Source organism: Oncorhynchus gorbuscha, linkage group LG08 (genome assembly GCF_021184085.1).
Source record: "Oncorhynchus gorbuscha isolate QuinsamMale2020 ecotype Even-year linkage group LG08, OgorEven_v1.0, whole genome shotgun sequence".
Lineage (NCBI taxonomy): Eukaryota > Metazoa > Chordata > Actinopteri > Salmoniformes > Salmonidae > Oncorhynchus > Oncorhynchus gorbuscha.
The window spans coordinates 69,678,600-69,696,388 of NC_060180.1; the positions used below are offsets into that span (position 1 = coordinate 69,678,600).

The 17,789-nt window shown below is 43.6% G+C and overlaps 1 protein-coding gene across 2 annotated transcripts in view; it reads left to right on the top strand.

Moving 5' to 3' along the window:
- LOC124042124 (fibroblast growth factor 12) overlaps window positions 1-17,789 on the top strand; it is a 98,393-nt gene that overhangs the window by 16,210 nt on the left and 64,394 nt on the right. Inside the window, exon 1 of one of the 2 annotated variants that reach the window (XM_046360481.1) lies at window positions 8,653-9,017. The exons of the other annotated variant lie outside the window; for it this stretch is intronic. Within the exon in view, the coding sequence (XP_046216437.1) occupies window positions 8,927-9,017 (91 nt within the window). The 5' untranslated portion in view covers window positions 8,653-8,926. Of the gene's footprint in view, window positions 1-8,652; window positions 9,018-17,789 lie in introns of those variants that run through there. 2 annotated transcript variants of the gene reach the window in all.

A 17,789-nucleotide genomic window follows, 5' to 3' on the forward strand; every position in this document is an offset into this window, starting at 1 on the left:
TGTTGACAAGCTGCAGCACCATGATATGGCATGTTCCAGAAATTATTATTGTTTATTCCATATCCGCATAAATGGATATTGACACATTTTATTATTGTCATGAGGAATGTCAACTGATGTTTATGATTACTGTACATTATAAACTTTATACGACTTATAACAATATTTAACTTGCACTTTAACTTGGAGTTTTCGGCTGTACAGTTCCCATTACTGTCTGGTTTTAAGCTCCTATCACCTTACAAGGTGAACATTTTAACCTCGCTTCTGTTGACGCAATGAGGGGAAATAAGAGAGGGTTCGGGCCAAGTGCCCGGCGGCTACAGCAGTATCACAGCCAAAACTGACTTGGCTCAAATGGAAGATCTACTCTTAACTACTTCTCTAGGATCTACACCAGCATCTACATGCAGTGTCTGGAGTCAACGTCGTTGTGATATTTCCCTTTAAAATGGATTGGGAAGAGGCAAGCAGGAATCATTGGTATATTCCCATATGGAAAAGGGTCTATATGAATCATATAAGGATTCTTATATGGGCAGGCCTACTCCTGAGACATCGAAGTAAAATATACGTGATATGTGTCTTATATATGTGTGTTATAAGACCACAATCACACACTGGCATAATAGAAGAACCATCTGTTTGACTTGACCATCTGTTTGATATGATGTCACATGTGTGAAACACAGGATTTGTATAAGAATCATGTTTTGTGTGTTTTCTTATAGGAAGTAGGCCATAATCATATAAGATTGACTTATATGAAGATTGACTCAGATAACATTTGTATAAATCATTTCCATATGGGTTATCAGAGAATATTCCTGTACCGTTTATACTGTAAAAACCAACAACATCATTGGTGTACTACTCTCTGCATATTGTTCAGAGTCTATGCCGTCTTACCAGAATTACCCTTTGGTCACCTTTTATTGTCACCTCCACCTAAGGGCTCAATCTGTGAGATTTCCTGCTGTTCAATGTTCAGATAATTATATATTGGTTCTTGACGAATTATAACTTAGAAATAACTAACTGTCTTATTACTCTATCATAACTCAAAATCGAAGGTTGTATTGTCCCGTTATTTTATGTTTTGTTATAATTTGAGAGTTTAAAACATATTTTGAGGCTTTACATTATACAATCTTCACTGTTAGTATCCTGTATATGAATTTGTGAATGGTTACATTAACCCAGAGTCATATATTTAAAAAAGATATGTCTCTGCATTTTCACCAGCCCCATCCCTAAGTTTACCAAAAACAAAGAGGTAAAGTCATTTTTTTTAAATTACAGATTGGACCTTTTAATCATTATTTCACAGTTCTCTAGCTATTTAGCATTTACTAATAAATCAAGACCACCAATATGTTTGCTGTCCATGGTCCTGAAACATGAACATCCCAAGAAAGAACTGAGTTGCTGTCCATGGTCCTGAAACATGAACATCCCAAGAAAGAACTGAGTTGCTGTCCAGGGAGGGTCTTGAAACATATTACTTCTTCCAATGATAAATTGCTGGCCTCCCGAGTGGTGCAACAGTCTAAGGAACTGCATCCCAGGCTGTGTCAGACCCAGGCTGTGTCACAACCGGACGTGATCGGTTGCAGCAATTGATACAAGATTGAAATTGGGACAAAAAAAATTATATGGTAAATTGCCTGATTTGGCTTCATTAAAAACGAGGACCACTACATTCCAATTGGCATGTTACCAACAGGGTTAAATCATTTGAAGTAAGTTCTTAAAATTGTCCTTTGCGACCACACAATTTCATTATGAATTGAATTCCAGAAATAAGACTATAAAATAAACTAGATCGACCCCTTACTGCATAATCAATCTAATTCCCTTTCTCTCTATGTAAATCATCTCTCTCTCTCTCTCTCTCTCTCTCTCTCTCTCTCTCTCTCTCTCTCTCTCTCTCTCTCTCTCTCTCTCTCTCTCTCTCTCTCTCTCTCTCTCTCTCTCTCGCTCCTCTGATTGAGAGGGTGGCTCTGCAGCAGGATAAGATGACTGAAATGGCTCTGTCTCTGGGACCACTGCCTCCTCCTGCTGTTCCTCCTCCTTCCCTTTCTCTCTCCCCGTTATGCTTCCAACACACCGACAGTGTCATTGCGCAAAATAGTACACAGCATCATCTGCATATGTATGCAACAAAAAGTTCATCATTCACCTTCTGCTACCATTACTGTCAAGCCGTCTACGCATATCACAGACATTCGATAAATCCAATGTACTGTATGAACCACACAGAACACACTGCAACTGCCTCTGCAACGCTATGCTGCAAGGGAAACGCAGCGTTTAATTGGAAATGAATGTAAATCTGGTGTACCAAAATGCCATGACGCTGTCGGTGTGATCGAAGCGTGAGTCATTGTTTTCTGCTCTCTTCCCCTTGTCCCCTTTTTCTTAACCCTCTCCCTCCCTGCTCCTTCCCTCCACTCTCTTTTTTTTAACCCTCTCCCTCCCTCCTCCTTCCCTCCACTCTCTTTTTCTTAACCCTCTCCCTCCTCCTTCCCTCCACTCTCTTTTTCTTAACCCTCTCCCTCCCTCCTCCTTCCCTCCACTCTCCTTTTCTTAACCCTCTCCCTCCCTCCTCCTTCCCTCCACTCTCTTTTTCTTAACCCTCTCCCTCCCTCCTCCTTCCCTCCACTCTCTTTTTCTTAACCCTCTCCCTCCCTCCTCCTTCCCTCCACTCTCTTTTTCTTAACCCTCTCCCTCCCTCCTCCTTCCCTCCACTCTCTTTTTCTTAACCCTCTCCCTCCCTCCTCCTTCCCTCCACTCTTTTTCTTAACCCTCTCCCTCCCTCCTCCTTCCCTCCACTCTCTTTTTCTTAACCCTCTCCCTCCTCCTTCCCTCCACTCTCTTTTTCTTAACCCGCTCCCTCCTCCTTCCCTCCACTCTCTTTTTCTTAACCCTCTTCCTCCCTCCTCCTTCCCTCCACTCTCTTTTTCTTAACCCTCTCCCCCCTCCTCCTTCCCTCCACTATCTTCTTCTTAACCCTCTCCCTCCCTCCTCCTTCCCTCCACTCTCTTTTTCTTAACCCTCTCCCTCCCTCCTCCTTCCCTCCACTCTCTTTTTCTTAACCCTCTCCCTCCCTCCTCCTTCCCTCCACTCTCTTTTTCTTAACCCTCTCCCTCCCTCCTCCCTCCCTCCACTCTCTTTTTCTTAACCCTCTCCCTCCCTCCTCCTTCCCTCCACTCTTTTTCTTAACCCTCTCCCTCCCTCCTCCTTCCCTCCACTCTCTTTTTCTTAACCCTCTCCCTCCTCCTTCCCTCCACTCTCTTTTTCTTAACCCGCTCCCTCCTCCTTCCCTCCTCTTTTTCTAACCCTCTTCTCCCTCCTCCTTTTCTTAACCCTCTTAACCCCTCCCTCCTCCTTCCCTCCACTCTCTTTTTCTTAACCCTCTCCCCCCTCCTCCTTCCCTCCACTCTCTTTTTCTTAACCCTCTCCCTCCCTCCTCCTTCCCTCCACTCTCTTTTTCTTAACCCTCTCCCTCCCTCCTCCTTCCCTCCACTCTCTTTTTCTTAACCCTCTCCCTCCCTCCTCCTTCCCTCCACTCTCTTTTTCTTAACCCTCTCCCTCCCTCCTCCTTCCCTCCACTCTTTTTCTTAACCCTCTCCCTCCCTCCTCCTTCCCTCCACTCTCTTTTTCTTAACCCTCTCCCTCCTCCTTCCCTCCACTCTCTTTTTCTTAACCCGCTCCCTCCTCCTTCCCTCCACTCTCTTTTTCTTAACCCTCTTCCTCCCTTTTCCTCCTTCCTCCTTCCCTCCACTCTCTTTTTCTTAACCCTCTCCCCCTCCTCCTTCCCTCCACTCTCTTTTTCTTAACCCTCTCCCTCCCTCCTCCTTCCCTCCACTCTCTTTTTCTTAACCCTCTCCCTCCCTCCTCCCTCCCTCCACTCTCTTTTTCTTAACCCTCTCCCTCCCTCCTCATTCCCTCCACTCTCTTTTTCTCTCTATTGTCTCTCTATCCTCAACCAAGTCCTAAACCCTCTAATACAAATTCCTAATTCGTTCAAAGCCCACGTTTGCTTCAGGCCTATCCAAACAGCACACTAACACAGTTAAATCAAATCAAATTATATTTTATTTGTCATATTCGTGAATACAACAGGTGTGGGTAGACCTTACAGTGAAATGCTTACTTACAAGCCCTTAACCAACAATGCAGTTTTAAGAAAAATACCTAAAGAAATAAAAGTAACAAATAATTAAAGAGCAGCAGTAAACTCATAAGCGTGATTACAGTTATACCAGTCCCTGTTCTCTGTGTATCTGAGCTTGGATAACATCACTGTGTAGCCTAGTATGTGACACACGTTACTGAATGCTCTGACTTGTTAGTCTTTCTGGTTGTTCCAGATGGATCTATGGTTTACAAATATCTGTTTACTAAATCTGTAGCTGATACGAGAGCATTTTTTTTCTCCTGGTGGTCGCAGATGTTGAACACCTGTGTCCTCTTCACAGTGTTGTGTCCCCTTCACAGTGTTGTGTCCTCTTCACAGTGTTGTGTCCTCTTCACAGTGTTGTGTCCTCTTCACAGTGTTGTGTCCTCTTCACAGTGTTATGTCCTCTTCACAGTGTTGTGCCCTCTTCACAGTGTTGTGTCCTCTTCACAGTGTTGTGTCCTCTTCACAGTGTTGTGTCCTCTTCACAGTGTTGTGTCCTCTTCACAGTGTTGTGTCCTCTTCACAGTGTTGTGTCCTCTTCACAGTGTTGTGCCCTCTTCACAGTGTTGTGTCCTCTTCACAGTGTTGTGCCCTCTTCACAGTGTTGTGTCCTCTTCACAGTGTTGTGCCCTCTTCACAGTGTTGTGTCCTCTTCAGTGTTGTGTCCTCTTCACAGTGTTGTGTCCTCTTCACAGTGTTGTGTCCTCTTCACAGTGTTATGTCCTCTTCACAGTGTTGTGTCCTCTTCACAGTGTTGTGTCCTCTTCACAGTGTTGTGTCCCCTTCACAGTGTAGTGTCCCCTTCACACTGTGGCGACCACCTGAACCAAAACGGTGCTGTCCTAGATACTTTCTTTCCACCACCGTTCCAGCAGCTATGGTTAATGCGGAACCAGGCCAGCCCGATAACATGGTTTGGCCTGGTTCGGCTCAGTAGTGTGAAAATCCCTTTTGACTACAGCCTTGGCTCATTGCACAAACACTCATGAAAGAAAATGTGCCTTTCCGCACCAATTTATCAATAGATGATGGCCTATATCTTGGCAGGGACCCTTGCACACGAGTGGTGCAGCAGTCTAAGGCACTGCATCTCAGTTCTAGAGGCGTCACTACAGACACCCTGGTTCGGATCCAGGCTGTATCACAACCGGCCGTGATTGGGAGTCCCATAGGGCGACGCACAATTGGCCCAGCGCTGACCAGGTTTGGCCGGTATAGGCCGTCATTGTAACTAAGAATTTGTTTTTAACCCACTTGCCGAGTTAAAAAAAGGTAGAGGGTAAAAGGGTAAACATTGAAGAAGGCACAACACTGTTCAACATCGGTGGCCATCAGGAGAAAAACTAATCTTGTATCAGCTACAGATTTAGTTAAATAAAGGAACTTTGTGGATGTCTTGAACTACTCTCTCTGTCTCTCCGCTCATCCTTGACCAACTCTCTCCCCTGCCTTTTCAAAATCTCATATTCTCTTCTCAGCTCCCTCTCCATAGAAATGTAACAGTGCCCTCTACTGTAAGAATGTATGTATTTGCGATTATTTTGTGGAGCAACTGGAGCATTGCCCTCACATTGCTTTGTCCCCTATTCTAGTGTTTCAATAGTATGTAGTCCAAAGGGGATGAGCAACCTCTGTGTGATTCTGATTTTCTTCATTATTATTGACTGAAACTTAGCCTCGGCCGCGAACCAGGCTTTCCTTGACAACCACGTATTTCTGGAGGTATAGCAACGTGAGACTTACTTCAACTCACTGTCACGGGACAGGTAGGGTCCTCTGTGCAAAGCACCAAAAGCAACGATGTCGCCTCGTCATAATATATACCACACACCATAATCCTAATATTTAGAATGGTTCAGCAACAATACACAATGTCGCTTATTTCTGAGATTGCTATGTACAGCTGACTCCTGGGTTCCATAGGGCTCTGGTCCAAAGTAGTGCACTACATAGGGAATAGGGTTCCATAGGGCTCTGGTCCAAAGTAGTGCCCTATATAGGGAATAGGGTTCCATAGGGCTCTGGTCCAAAGTAGTGCACTACATAGGGAATAGGGTTCCATAGGGCTCTGGTCCAAAGTAATGCACTACATAGGGAATAGGGTTCCATAGGGCTCTGGTCCAAAGTAGTGCACTACATAGGGAATAGGGTTCCATAGGGCTCTGGTCCAAAGTAGTGCACTACATAGGGAATAGGGTTCCATAGGGCTCTGGTCCAAAGTAGTGCACTACATAGGGAATAGGGTTCCATAGGGCTCTGGTCCAAAGTAGTGCCCTATATAGGGAATAGGGTTCCATAGGGCTCTGGTCCAAAGTAGTGCACTACATAGGGAATAGGGTTCCATAGGGCTCTGGTCCAAAGTAGTGCACTACATAGGGAATAGGGTTCCATAGGGCTCTGGTCCAAAGTAGTGCACTACATAGGGAATAGGGTTCCATAGGGCTCTGGTCCAAAGTAGTGCCCTATATAGGGAATAGGGTTCCATAGGGCTCTGGTCCAAAGTAGTGCACGCTATAGGGAATAGGGTTCCACTTGGGAAAGAGCCCTACAATGCAGTGGTTTTGGACCCGGAGGACTGCGTTGCACAATCACACCCAAAATATTTAGCTCTGTATCGATCCGTGTCTCTCTGTTGAGAATCAATGGTATTCAACATTTTTGTATTGTAGATATGTAGCGGTGTAATAATGTTATATGATGTACTGTTTTATATTTTGTTTTATATGTCATGCAAGTGTCTTAATGTGTTTGGTCCTCAGGAAGAGAAGGGGGGCTAAATGTATCGTATTTACACCTAAATGTGGAAATGCTGGAATGATGTGATATAGTATATATATGTGTATAAAACTAAATGGGGAACTGTTAGGTCTTTATTGACTGGAAAGAAAGTGTGCCGAGACGCGCTTCAGCCCCGCTTGAACATAAAAGGGCACCAGGGTGCTTGTCGGAGGGGCTTGAAAATCCCCACCAAAAACAACCTTCCTTACCCCTGGACACTACAAAGGGCGACTGTCCAGAAAACAACAATAAAAATAAAAGGATCTTTATCTGCTTTGATCAGAGTATTTAATGACTGGATATATAAACAAGCTTCCGTTTCGGCGTAATCACCTTCATCCTTGCAGAGTGTCCCACTAGCACTTCATCAGGAGTGGACTGCCCCCCCCCCCCCTGGCTATTGTTTGTTTATGTCGTTGATTCTGCACACTGTGGATATGGAAGGGTCAAAGTGCAATGTGTCAAGTTGTGGTAGGACAAATTGTCTGTTGTTTCTCAGTAAGGAAGGAAATACGGACATTCGCAACAACAAACTGCTTGCTCTGCTGTTTCCCCTAAAGTTTATGCAATTAGTTTGTTTGCGGTTCATTAAAATACAAAAGGTCTTGCTGACCTGTCAGTGTCACACCTTACTGCTTCTATTAAGCACTTGTTGGGGGCATGTCCTTCAAGAGACAGTGATATTTAATGTGTCAACTCAATATCATTATATTGCTTGTCATTTGATATTGAGTCATGGAACCTGTATGTCTGTCTTTGTTCACCTAAGACTGGGAGCTCAACAGAACTGGTAGGTAGCACACTGGTACCTATAGGTACTGCAAGAAATTACAGAAATCAATCCTGGACAAAAATGGTCTTACTACTGAGGTGTCTAGGTTGCCTAAATCATAATCAGACTGTGACCACTGTGATGTGCCTATGCACAGTAGGCTAGTAGTTGATGGAGGCTGAGTTTACCATCTACTAGGATTTGACACCTGCATAGTACTGTTGGCTAAGAGTTTATTTAGGCTACTCTTTCATCATGACATTTTGGTGCATTTAGTCATCTTTATCTTTAAACTGTCAGCTGCCTCTGACGTAGGCTATACGTTGTCCTCCGGTCCCCTATATATAGCGGAACATTGGCCTTTTAATCCCAACATACGTGCGGCGTGGCTCTCATTGTGTCGTCTGGACAAACGGCACGGTAGGCTACTGCATTACCTCATCCCTGGCTGTCCCGCCACTTACCCCTGCAGTTCAACTTTCGTGTGCAAGCTGCTCGCACTGTTCTCTCGCTCTCGCTCTCGTTCTCTCGCTCTCTGTCGCTCTCACTCTCTCTCTATCTCTCTTGTTCTCTCGCGCTCTCTCTCGCTCTCTCTCTATCTCTATCTCTCTCGCTCTCTCTCTCTATCTCTCTGTCTCTCTCGCTCTCTATCTCTCTGTCTCTCTCTCGCTCTCTCGCTCTTTCGCTCGCTCTCTCTCTTGCTCTCTCTCTCTCTCTCTCTCTTGCCCCCTCTCTCTCTCTCTCTCTCTCTCTCTCTCTCTCTCTCTCTCTCTCTCTCTCTCTCTTCTCTCCTCTCTCTCTCTCTCTCTCTCTCTCTCGTGTTCTCTCTCTCCCACCTTTCTCTAACCCCCCCTCTCTCCATCTCTGATATTACGTCCCCTAGTAAAGACAGGGACTGTACAAATTAGGAGCACATCCTAACGTCCTTGCGTAGCCTAGCCTTGGAAGACAGAGTGTTGTGAAGACAAATGATTGTCGGTGGCTGAGAAGAGGAGAGAAAAACACAGTCAAGATGTCTCGTTTTAGCGTAATTTGTCCTGGACACTGTGCCCTTCTGGCGTTTTGAGGCTTGTGAACCTAGAGAGCAGCTGCTCTTAGTGAAGGTGGCTATACGCTATGCTACCTGACCCAGTGTTGTGATAGCTGTCCGGATTGCTTGGATTGAGGAAGGTTCCCACCAACCCAAATCAATGAGGATTCTGAGGCCATTCCTTCAGAAAGGAGCGCATATGCTGCAGTGTTTCTGTGGAGAACGATCGAAGCCGAACACAATCACCGCTGGTGAGACATAGCCTCTAGCCTTGCATGCTTTCTCTCTTGGGCGATAATGAAAAAGAGGGGGGAAACAATTTCATTGGCCAGCCGAGTGTGTGAGTAACATCTTCCGAGTCTGCGGTATAACAGGCTCCCCTTACACTTGCTTCTGTCCAGAGTTTTGTCACTTACCCGCTGAAGCGCAGCGCTGTGACGCGAGACTCGTCCTCCCCGCAATACTGTAGAAAGATTCAAGTATTTGTGTTTCAAGTCCTCATACAAGCGAACACACACCACAGACAGGTCTTGTTCAGTGGATTTATGTGAGATAGCCAGCATTCATAGAAGTATTAGGATATGCTATTTTTAGAATGGGTCATTTTTAACGCTGCATATTAAGCAGGCCAGTAGGGCAAGCCAATAGAATGATTCGTTTACAGCGCTGCATATTAAGCCGGACAGCCAATAGGCAATTAAACGGATTGATGTCATAAACTTACGCAACCTGGAATGTCCGTTTTAGGTCCCTCAGCAAAGTAATACGTTTCAGGACGCTGGACAGCAACTCCCGTCTCTCCATGTACGCCTGCTTTCCAGCATCATGGACAGCATACACAATGGCAGTCTTGATCTCTGTTATGCTGGGAGTAGATTCCTCTGATTTGACCAGTTCTCTCAATATTTACATTCCAGCATAAATATTCATAGTATTTGTTAGTGAACGCTGCCAGTAGATTCCCTTGCCTTTATCAGTTCACTCAGTTGGGCTTGAGACCCTTGTCAAGTCCCGCAGGGCGCTCATCCCACAACACACCTGCACCGCTGATCTCTGCAGCGATACAACTCACTTCCTTCTTCAATGACACCATAAAGACTATTAATATTCCTCATCGTGATCTCGTCGAGACGATGGCAACACCGTCCCTCAAGTCGTTTCAGTTCAACTGCTATTAGAAACTCCATTAAAGCACAGTTGATTCCTCTCGGGCAGTTGGGCCAAAAGCAGCATACATACACAGGGACCAGGAGGCACTGTCACTGCCTGTCCTATACATCGTTCTTTAAGAAGTTAACATATTAGACTTTCAATTATACTTATACAACAATAGTCGGATCATGACTGACTGATTCTGATTACTGGCGTAGTATCATAGTGTCAATTTGAGACTCCATAGATGACTGGTAAAATGGTGAAGATACCCGTTTAGGAAGTTTAAGTGAACTACAACATCCTCCTTCAAAGCTATATCAGCATGTAATTCTGATTGTCATATAATCTATTTTAAACTGATAGGCCCGACTGGGAAAGCAGTACAGATGTAGAATCTTAATTTGATTATTCTTTTGGTTTATGAGAATTTTCTAGCACAGCAGGAAATGCAAATTTTTAGTGCATTCAAGGTTAAAATGTCAGACTTTATTTGCCCAAACGTATAACGTATCAACACTTACAAAAAATATCCTTGAATTACAATCAACATAATAATTCACATTTCCTGTTGCTGCAGGATAATTTTACCGTTGTAGCAAACTGGCTCAAATTAAGATCCTAGATCTGTATATCTCAGACAAGATGAGTTATACTTAAGCTGAATGGTTTTAAAGGTGCTTTATACAGATGTCTTGGAAGTTACACTGTTTCATATTCTTACTTTTTTTTAAAGTTTCAGGATGACAATTTTATTTTATTTCTCCACGTGACAGGAAATCTTATGGCAGCAACTTGGAAAAATCCAAATCAGGTGCTTTTTATGAAACAATGGCACACGACTGATGTGTTGCTGACTGAACTAGAAGTACTAAACTAGTCTACTACTGTAGGTTTCAATGCACACTATTGTTTGTGTTAGTTTTGTCTCCATTAATGAGAACATTGTTCTATCATTGTTTCACCACTTCTGTTGGAGAATGTTACGGGAGGGTTCATTCCTAGCCTGGGTACAAGTCTGTGCCATCGTGCCACTCATTGCCACTCATTGTCATTTGGCATGACAATGAGTTGACGTGATAGCACAAACAGATCTGGGACCAGGCTAGTTCATAGCCATTTGTGTCAAAGAAATGTATATAGTAGTCCCAGGAACCATAATTTCAATTTAGAATTAAGTAGTTAAACAGTTAAGGAAGTGTATGGTTCTCAAATGTGTCAAAACGAATGGCCTGTCTCACCTGTGCAAACTCGGCACCTGCTTTTGTTTACAAGAGGGACTAAAACACAACGTGTAAAGATCATATTTGAAGGTAAACTGTAAGTAAAGGTGCATTCTGTGATCTAGTCCCCTCTGTGAAGAACAGTTTGATACGTTTTTACAGGTGCATCCTCTTAGTAAATCTGGACCCAGGTTCTTTGCTACTTCATCTCTTGAAGAATCATTTTACTAATAATTGTTTTCAAAGGTGGATACATATTTAGGAAGTGATTTATAATTCAGACTCAAAAAGTGAACAAAAAGTGAACAAAAAGTGAACAAAAGGTGAACAAACAAAAGGGAAGAGGATTAGCTGAAAATGATTCTACGACACATAGCATCGCACGTAGTGAGTAAAATAATACCATTTCACAAAGAAATACTCTGCAGTTGTAATGTATTAGATTTGGGGATGTATGTATCAAACATCTCAGAATAGGAGCATTGATCTAGGATTATTTGGTGTTTTATTAGGATCCCCATTAGCTGTTGCAAAAGCAGCAGCTACTCTTCCTGGGGTTCAACATGACATAATACAGAACATTACATGACAAGAATAGCTCAAGGACAGAACTACATACATGTATTTTAAAAGGCACATGTACAGTAGCCTACATGTAAATACATACACACAAACGGTCTAAGTCATAGTAATAATAATATAAATAAGAATAATACAGGAGAGGTGTTGTGCTGCAAGGTGTTGCTTTATCTGTTTTTTAAAACCAGTCTTGCTGTTTATTTGAGCAATATGAGATGGAATGGAGTTCCATTCAATAATGGCTCTATGTAATACTGTATGCGTATTCTTGAATTTGTTCTGGATTTGGGGACTGTGAATAGACCCCTGGTGGCATGCCTGGTGGGGTAGGTGTGTGTCAGAGCTGTGTGTAAATTGACTATGCAAACCATTTGGGATTTTGTTTCTTATAAATAGAAGAATTGTTGCAGTCAGTCTCTCCTCAACTCTTAGCCAAGAGAGACTGCCATGCATAGTATTTATATCAGCTCTCTGATTACAGTGAAGAGAAAGATGTGCCGCTCTGTTCTGGGCCAGCTGCAGCTTAACTTGGTATTTCCTTGCAGCACTGGACCACATGACTGTTATCAAGATTAGACAAAACTACAGCCTGGAGTAATTGATTTTTGGAGTCAAAAACAACAGAGCATCTCTTTATTGCAGACCTCTCCCCATCTTTACAACCATTGAATTTATATGAACAACCATTGAATCTATATGTTTTGACCATAACAGTTTACAATCTAAGGTAACACTGTCGCGCCTGCTCCCTCTCTTCCCCCCCGCTCCAGGCTCTCCGGCATTGCGCACTCCTGCCACTGTCATTACGCACACCTGTCTTCCCCCATCACGTGCATCGGCGTATTATTGGGCTCACCTGGACTCAATCACCTGTACATTAACTCCCCTATAGTTGTCAGTTCCCCATCTCTGTCCCCGCTGCAACAATGATTGTTTGTCATTGTGTATCCATGTGCTGACCCTGTTTCTGTCTTGCTCTTTGTCTGTTTCTAATTAAATGACCCCGTACCTGCTTCTCGTCTCTGGCGGCGGTCCTTACAGAATGCAGCAGCCAGCATACGAAGCATTGGGGAGTGCTGACGTTCCGGTTGGTGGTGACGTTGGGTCCACTGCCCGACACCGATGGAACCAGGGGTGCTTAAGCCAGCTCGTCGGGCTGTCACACCCTATCTGGCTCGAGACGTTTCTTGCCCTGGTTGGCTCGAAAGGCGCCCATCCCACATCGCCTCCCATCCCACATCAGGCCTCAGTCGGATCGTCAGGTGTTTACGCCCAGCCGGCCCATCAGGTTCACCCAGGTGGGATGCCGGGTGGCACCCCTAGAGGGGGAAGGGGAGCACTGACACGCCTGCTCCCGCTTTCCCCCCTGCCAGGCTTCCCAGCATTGTGCACTCCTGCCACCATCATTACGCACACCTGCCTTCCCCCCGTCACGCGTATCAGCGTATTATTGGACTTACCTGGACTCAATCACCTGTTCATTACCTAGTTGTCAGTTCCCCGCTGGTGCACTGATTGTCATTTGTCATTGTGTATCTGTGTGCTGACGCTGTTTCTGTCTTGCTCTTTGCCTGTTCCGAATTAAATGTCAACTCCCCATACCTGCTTTTCGTCTCCGGCGTCGGTCTCCTCAACTTGTTCAACAGCCACACCATTCATTACTAGATTCAGCTGAGGTCTAGAACTGGAATGATTTGTACCAAATAAAATGCTCCTAGACAAGCATATTAATGGACACCCATTCCAAAACAGACTGCAACTCTTTGTTAAGGGTTTCATTAGCTGTGGTTAATTTCATTAGCTGCGGTTCACTTCATTAGCTGTGGTTAATGATGCGTATATGGTTGAATAATCAGCATACATGGACACACATGCTTTGTTTAATGCCAGTGGCAGGTCATTGGTAAAAATAGAAAAGAGTAGAGGGCCTAGAGAGCTGCCCTGCGGTACACCACACTTGACATGTTTGACATTAGAGATGCTTCCATTAAAGAATACCCTTTGAGTTCTATTAGATAGAGAGCTCTGAATCCATGATATGGCAGAGGTTGAAAAGCCATAACACGTACACTACAGTTCAAAAGTTTGGGTCACTTGGAGATGTTCTTGTTTTTGAAAGAAAAGCACATTTTTTTTGATTGATCAGAAACATTTTTAATGTTGTAAATGACTATTGTAGCTGTAAACGGCTGATTTTTAATGGAACGTCTACATAGGTGTACAGAGGCCCATTATCAGAAACCATCACTCCTGTGTTCCAATGGCACGTTTTGTTAGCTAATCCAAGTTTATAATTTTAAAGATCTAATTGATCAAAACCATTTTGCAATTATGTTAGCACAGCTGAAAACTGTTGTTCTGATTAAAGAAGCAATAAAAGTGGCCTTTAGACTAGTTGAGTATCTGGAGCATCAGCATTTGTGGGTTCGATTACAGGCTTAAAATGGCCAGAAACAAAGACCTTTCTTCTGAAACTTGTCAGTCTATTCTTGTTCGAAGAAATTAAGGCTTTCCATGTGAGAAATTGCCAAGAAACTGTAGGTCTGGTACAACGCTGTGTACTACTCCCTTCACAGACCAGCACAAACTGGCTCTAACCAGAATAGAAAGAGGAGTGGGAGGCCACGGTGCACAACTGAGCAAGAGGACAAGTACATTAGAGGCCTCACAAGTCCATGATAACGCAGCAATGAGGCAAACACGACAGGAGAGGCCTCACAAGTCCTCAACTGTCAGCTTCATTAAATAGTACTCGCAAAACACCAGTCTCAACGTCAACAGTGAAGAGGTGGCTCCAGGATGCTGACCTATTAGACAGAGTTCCTTTGTCCAGTTTTTGTGATCTTTTGCTCATCTTAATATTTTATTTTTATTGGCCAGTCTGAAATATGTATTTTTCTTTGCAACTGTCTAGAAGGCCAGCATCCCGGCGTCGCCTCTTTACTGTTGACGTTGAGACTGGTGTTTTTGCCGGTACTATTTAATGAAGCTGCCAGTTGAGGGCTTGTGAGGTGTCTGTTTCTCAAACTAGACACTCTAATGTACTTGTCCTTTTTCTTAGTTGTTCACCGGGGCCTCCCACTCCTCTTTCTATTCTGGTTAGAGCCTATTAGCGTGCTGAAAGTCTATTGTTTATTTGTTTACAGAGAAATAGCATTGTATTTGGTCAACAAAAAAAATTGAACAGTTTGCTAAGAGCTGGCAGCAAGCTTATAGGTCTGCTGTTACTCTTGGGTAACATAATTACTTTGGCTTCCCTCCAGGCCCGAGGACAAAGACTTTCCTCTAGGCTCATATTAAAGATATGACAGATATGAGTGGATATAGAGTCAGCTACCATCCTCAGTAGCATTCCATCTAAGTTGTCAATGCCAGGAGGTTTGTCATTATTGATCGATAACAATCATTGTTCCACTCTCCCACACTAACTTCACAAAATTCAAACTTGAAATGCCTTTCTTTCATTATTCGTTTTTTTATGCATGAGTACGATGGCTCACTGTTCGCTGTTGGCATTTCCTGCCTAAGTTTGCCAATGAAGTGATCATTAAAATAATTGGCAACATCAAATGGTTTTGTGATGAATAAGCCATCTGATTTGATGAAAGATGGAGTTGAATTTGTCTGTGTGCCCATAATTTCATTTAAAGTACTTGAACTTGGCTTCATAGTACAGTTTCTTCTTCTTTTTGTTGAGTTTAGTCACATCATTTCTCAATTTGCAATAAGTCAGCCAGTCAGATGTGCAGTCAGACTTGTTAGCCACTGCTTTTGCCCCGTCTCTTTCAACCATACAGTTGTTCAATTCCTCATCAATCCATGGAGCCTTAACAGTTCTGATAGTCAGTTTCTTAACAGGTGCATGTTTATCAATAATTGGTAGAAGCAATTTCATAAATTCATCAAGTGCAGCGTCTGGATGCTCCTCATTAATCACATCAGACCGACAAATATTTTTAACATCATCCACATAAGAGTCACAGAAAAATATTTTGTATGATCTCTTATATACTATTTTAGGCCCAGATGTTGGAACTTTGGCTTTCCTGTATATAGCCTCTATATTGTGATCCCTGCATCCAATGGGTACGGATACAGCTTTAGAACAAAGTTCTACAGTATTAGTACAAATGTGATCGATACATGTAGATGATCTTGTTCCTGTAGTGTTTGTAAACACCTTGGTAGTTTGATTAATAACCTGAACCAGATTACAGGCACTGGTCACAATGAGAAGCTTCCTCTTGAGCGGACAGCTTGAGGAAAACCAGTCAATACTCAAGTCCCCAAGAAGGTAGACCTCTCTGTTTACATCACATACACTATCAAGCATTTCACACATTATTTAGATACTGCCTGTTAGCACTTGGTGGCATATAGCAACACCCTAAAAGAAAAGATTGTAGACGTGCCAAGTGAACCTCTCAACCACAACACTTCGATAACACTTGACATAAGATCTTCTCTAAGCATTACAGGGATATGGCTCTGAATATATACAGCAACACCTCCCCCATGAGCATTTCTGTCTCTTCTATAGATGTTATATCCTTGTATTGCTACTGCTGTATCATCAAATGAATTATCTAAGTGAGTCTCAGAAATGGCTAATATATGAATGTTCTCTGATGTTAGCAAGTTATTGATTTCAAAAACCTTATTTCTCAGGCTACATATATTAATATGGACTATTTTCAGCCCTCTCCTGGGTAGCTTATCAGAGATAGACATAATACTGAAAAGAGCAGACAAAGCAAGATAATAAAATATACATTCAGCAGTCCATTAATCAATTGGTGTGTGTGTGTGTGTGTGTGTGTGTGTGTGTGTGTGTGTGTGTGTGTGTGTGTGTGTGCGTGTGTGTGTGTGTGTGTGTGTGTGTGTGTGTGTGTGTGTGTGTGTGTGTGTGTGTGTGTGTGTGTGTGTGTGTGCGTGCGTGCGTGCGTGCGTGCGTGCGTGCGTGCGTGCGTGCGTGTGTGTGTGCTTCGGGGTTGAAGCTACGAACCCAAAGGCTTGGCTCTCTCATCCCTTCCAGGCTTCTGGGAGGGAGGGTGGACAATGAGCCTGCCATAGCAGATGTACGCAATGTCTTTCATGGCTGGGATCAGTTCTTTCCTCTTCTGGTGTAGAGCTTCAGGTTAGTCCCCATTAATGAAGATATACGTTCCTCTCAAGTTCTTGGCTCCTTCCAGCTACCTTGTCCTTGAACCTCAGGAACTTAACCACTATTGGCCTGGGCCTGTCACCTGGGCCGGTGGGCAGGCCCAGTCACAGTGGGTGTGGGCGTGCTCCACCTCAATCTTCCTGTGGTCCATCTTCAATTTCTCAGAGATCATTTCCCTCACTTTGTCCACAGAGTCCGTTCAGGTCTCATGTGGAGAATCTGCAATTCCGTCCACAACCATGTTGTTCCACCTTGATTGTCCCTCGAGATAATCTGATTTCTCCGTTGTTGTTATCACTGATTCACATACAGAACTGATGTCCTCTCTCACTGACTTACAGATTTCTGCCATCTTGCCGTTGTCCTGTTTAAACTCATCGAGCTGACCCTGGGAGAACTGCAAACTGTTCTTCAGGTCCTGGACCTCTCTGGTCAGGTCATACATTCTTTTATTAGTTGACTCCACCAGTATTTGGACAAAACACTTGAAGCTATTTTCTTGTTGTTGTAGCAACTCCTTCTAAAAATATTTTTGGTCGTTTAAAAGATCCTTCAAGTGTGAAAGAGAGACACCACTGTCCTTAATGCTACTCCTGCTGGCTTTGGTCTTTGTCATGGTAGCGAGCAACGCAGGTTACGTTGTTACTCATCTCAGTTGCAGTCTGGGCAATTCACAGGGAAGATTGAAAACAACAAACCCTGTCCATGTAATCTTATTCGGTGTGATCTAAGAGGCACTAATCTGAGACAACTGATACGGTGCCAGATATTGAATGATATGATAAAGCTGTTGACCAGTGTTGTCACTTTAAAGTATCATTATTTATATGTGTCATGTAAATTCCCTCTCCAGCCTCTAGGTTATCAGGCTGCTGATTATCCAGCACACCTGTCACCATCGTCTC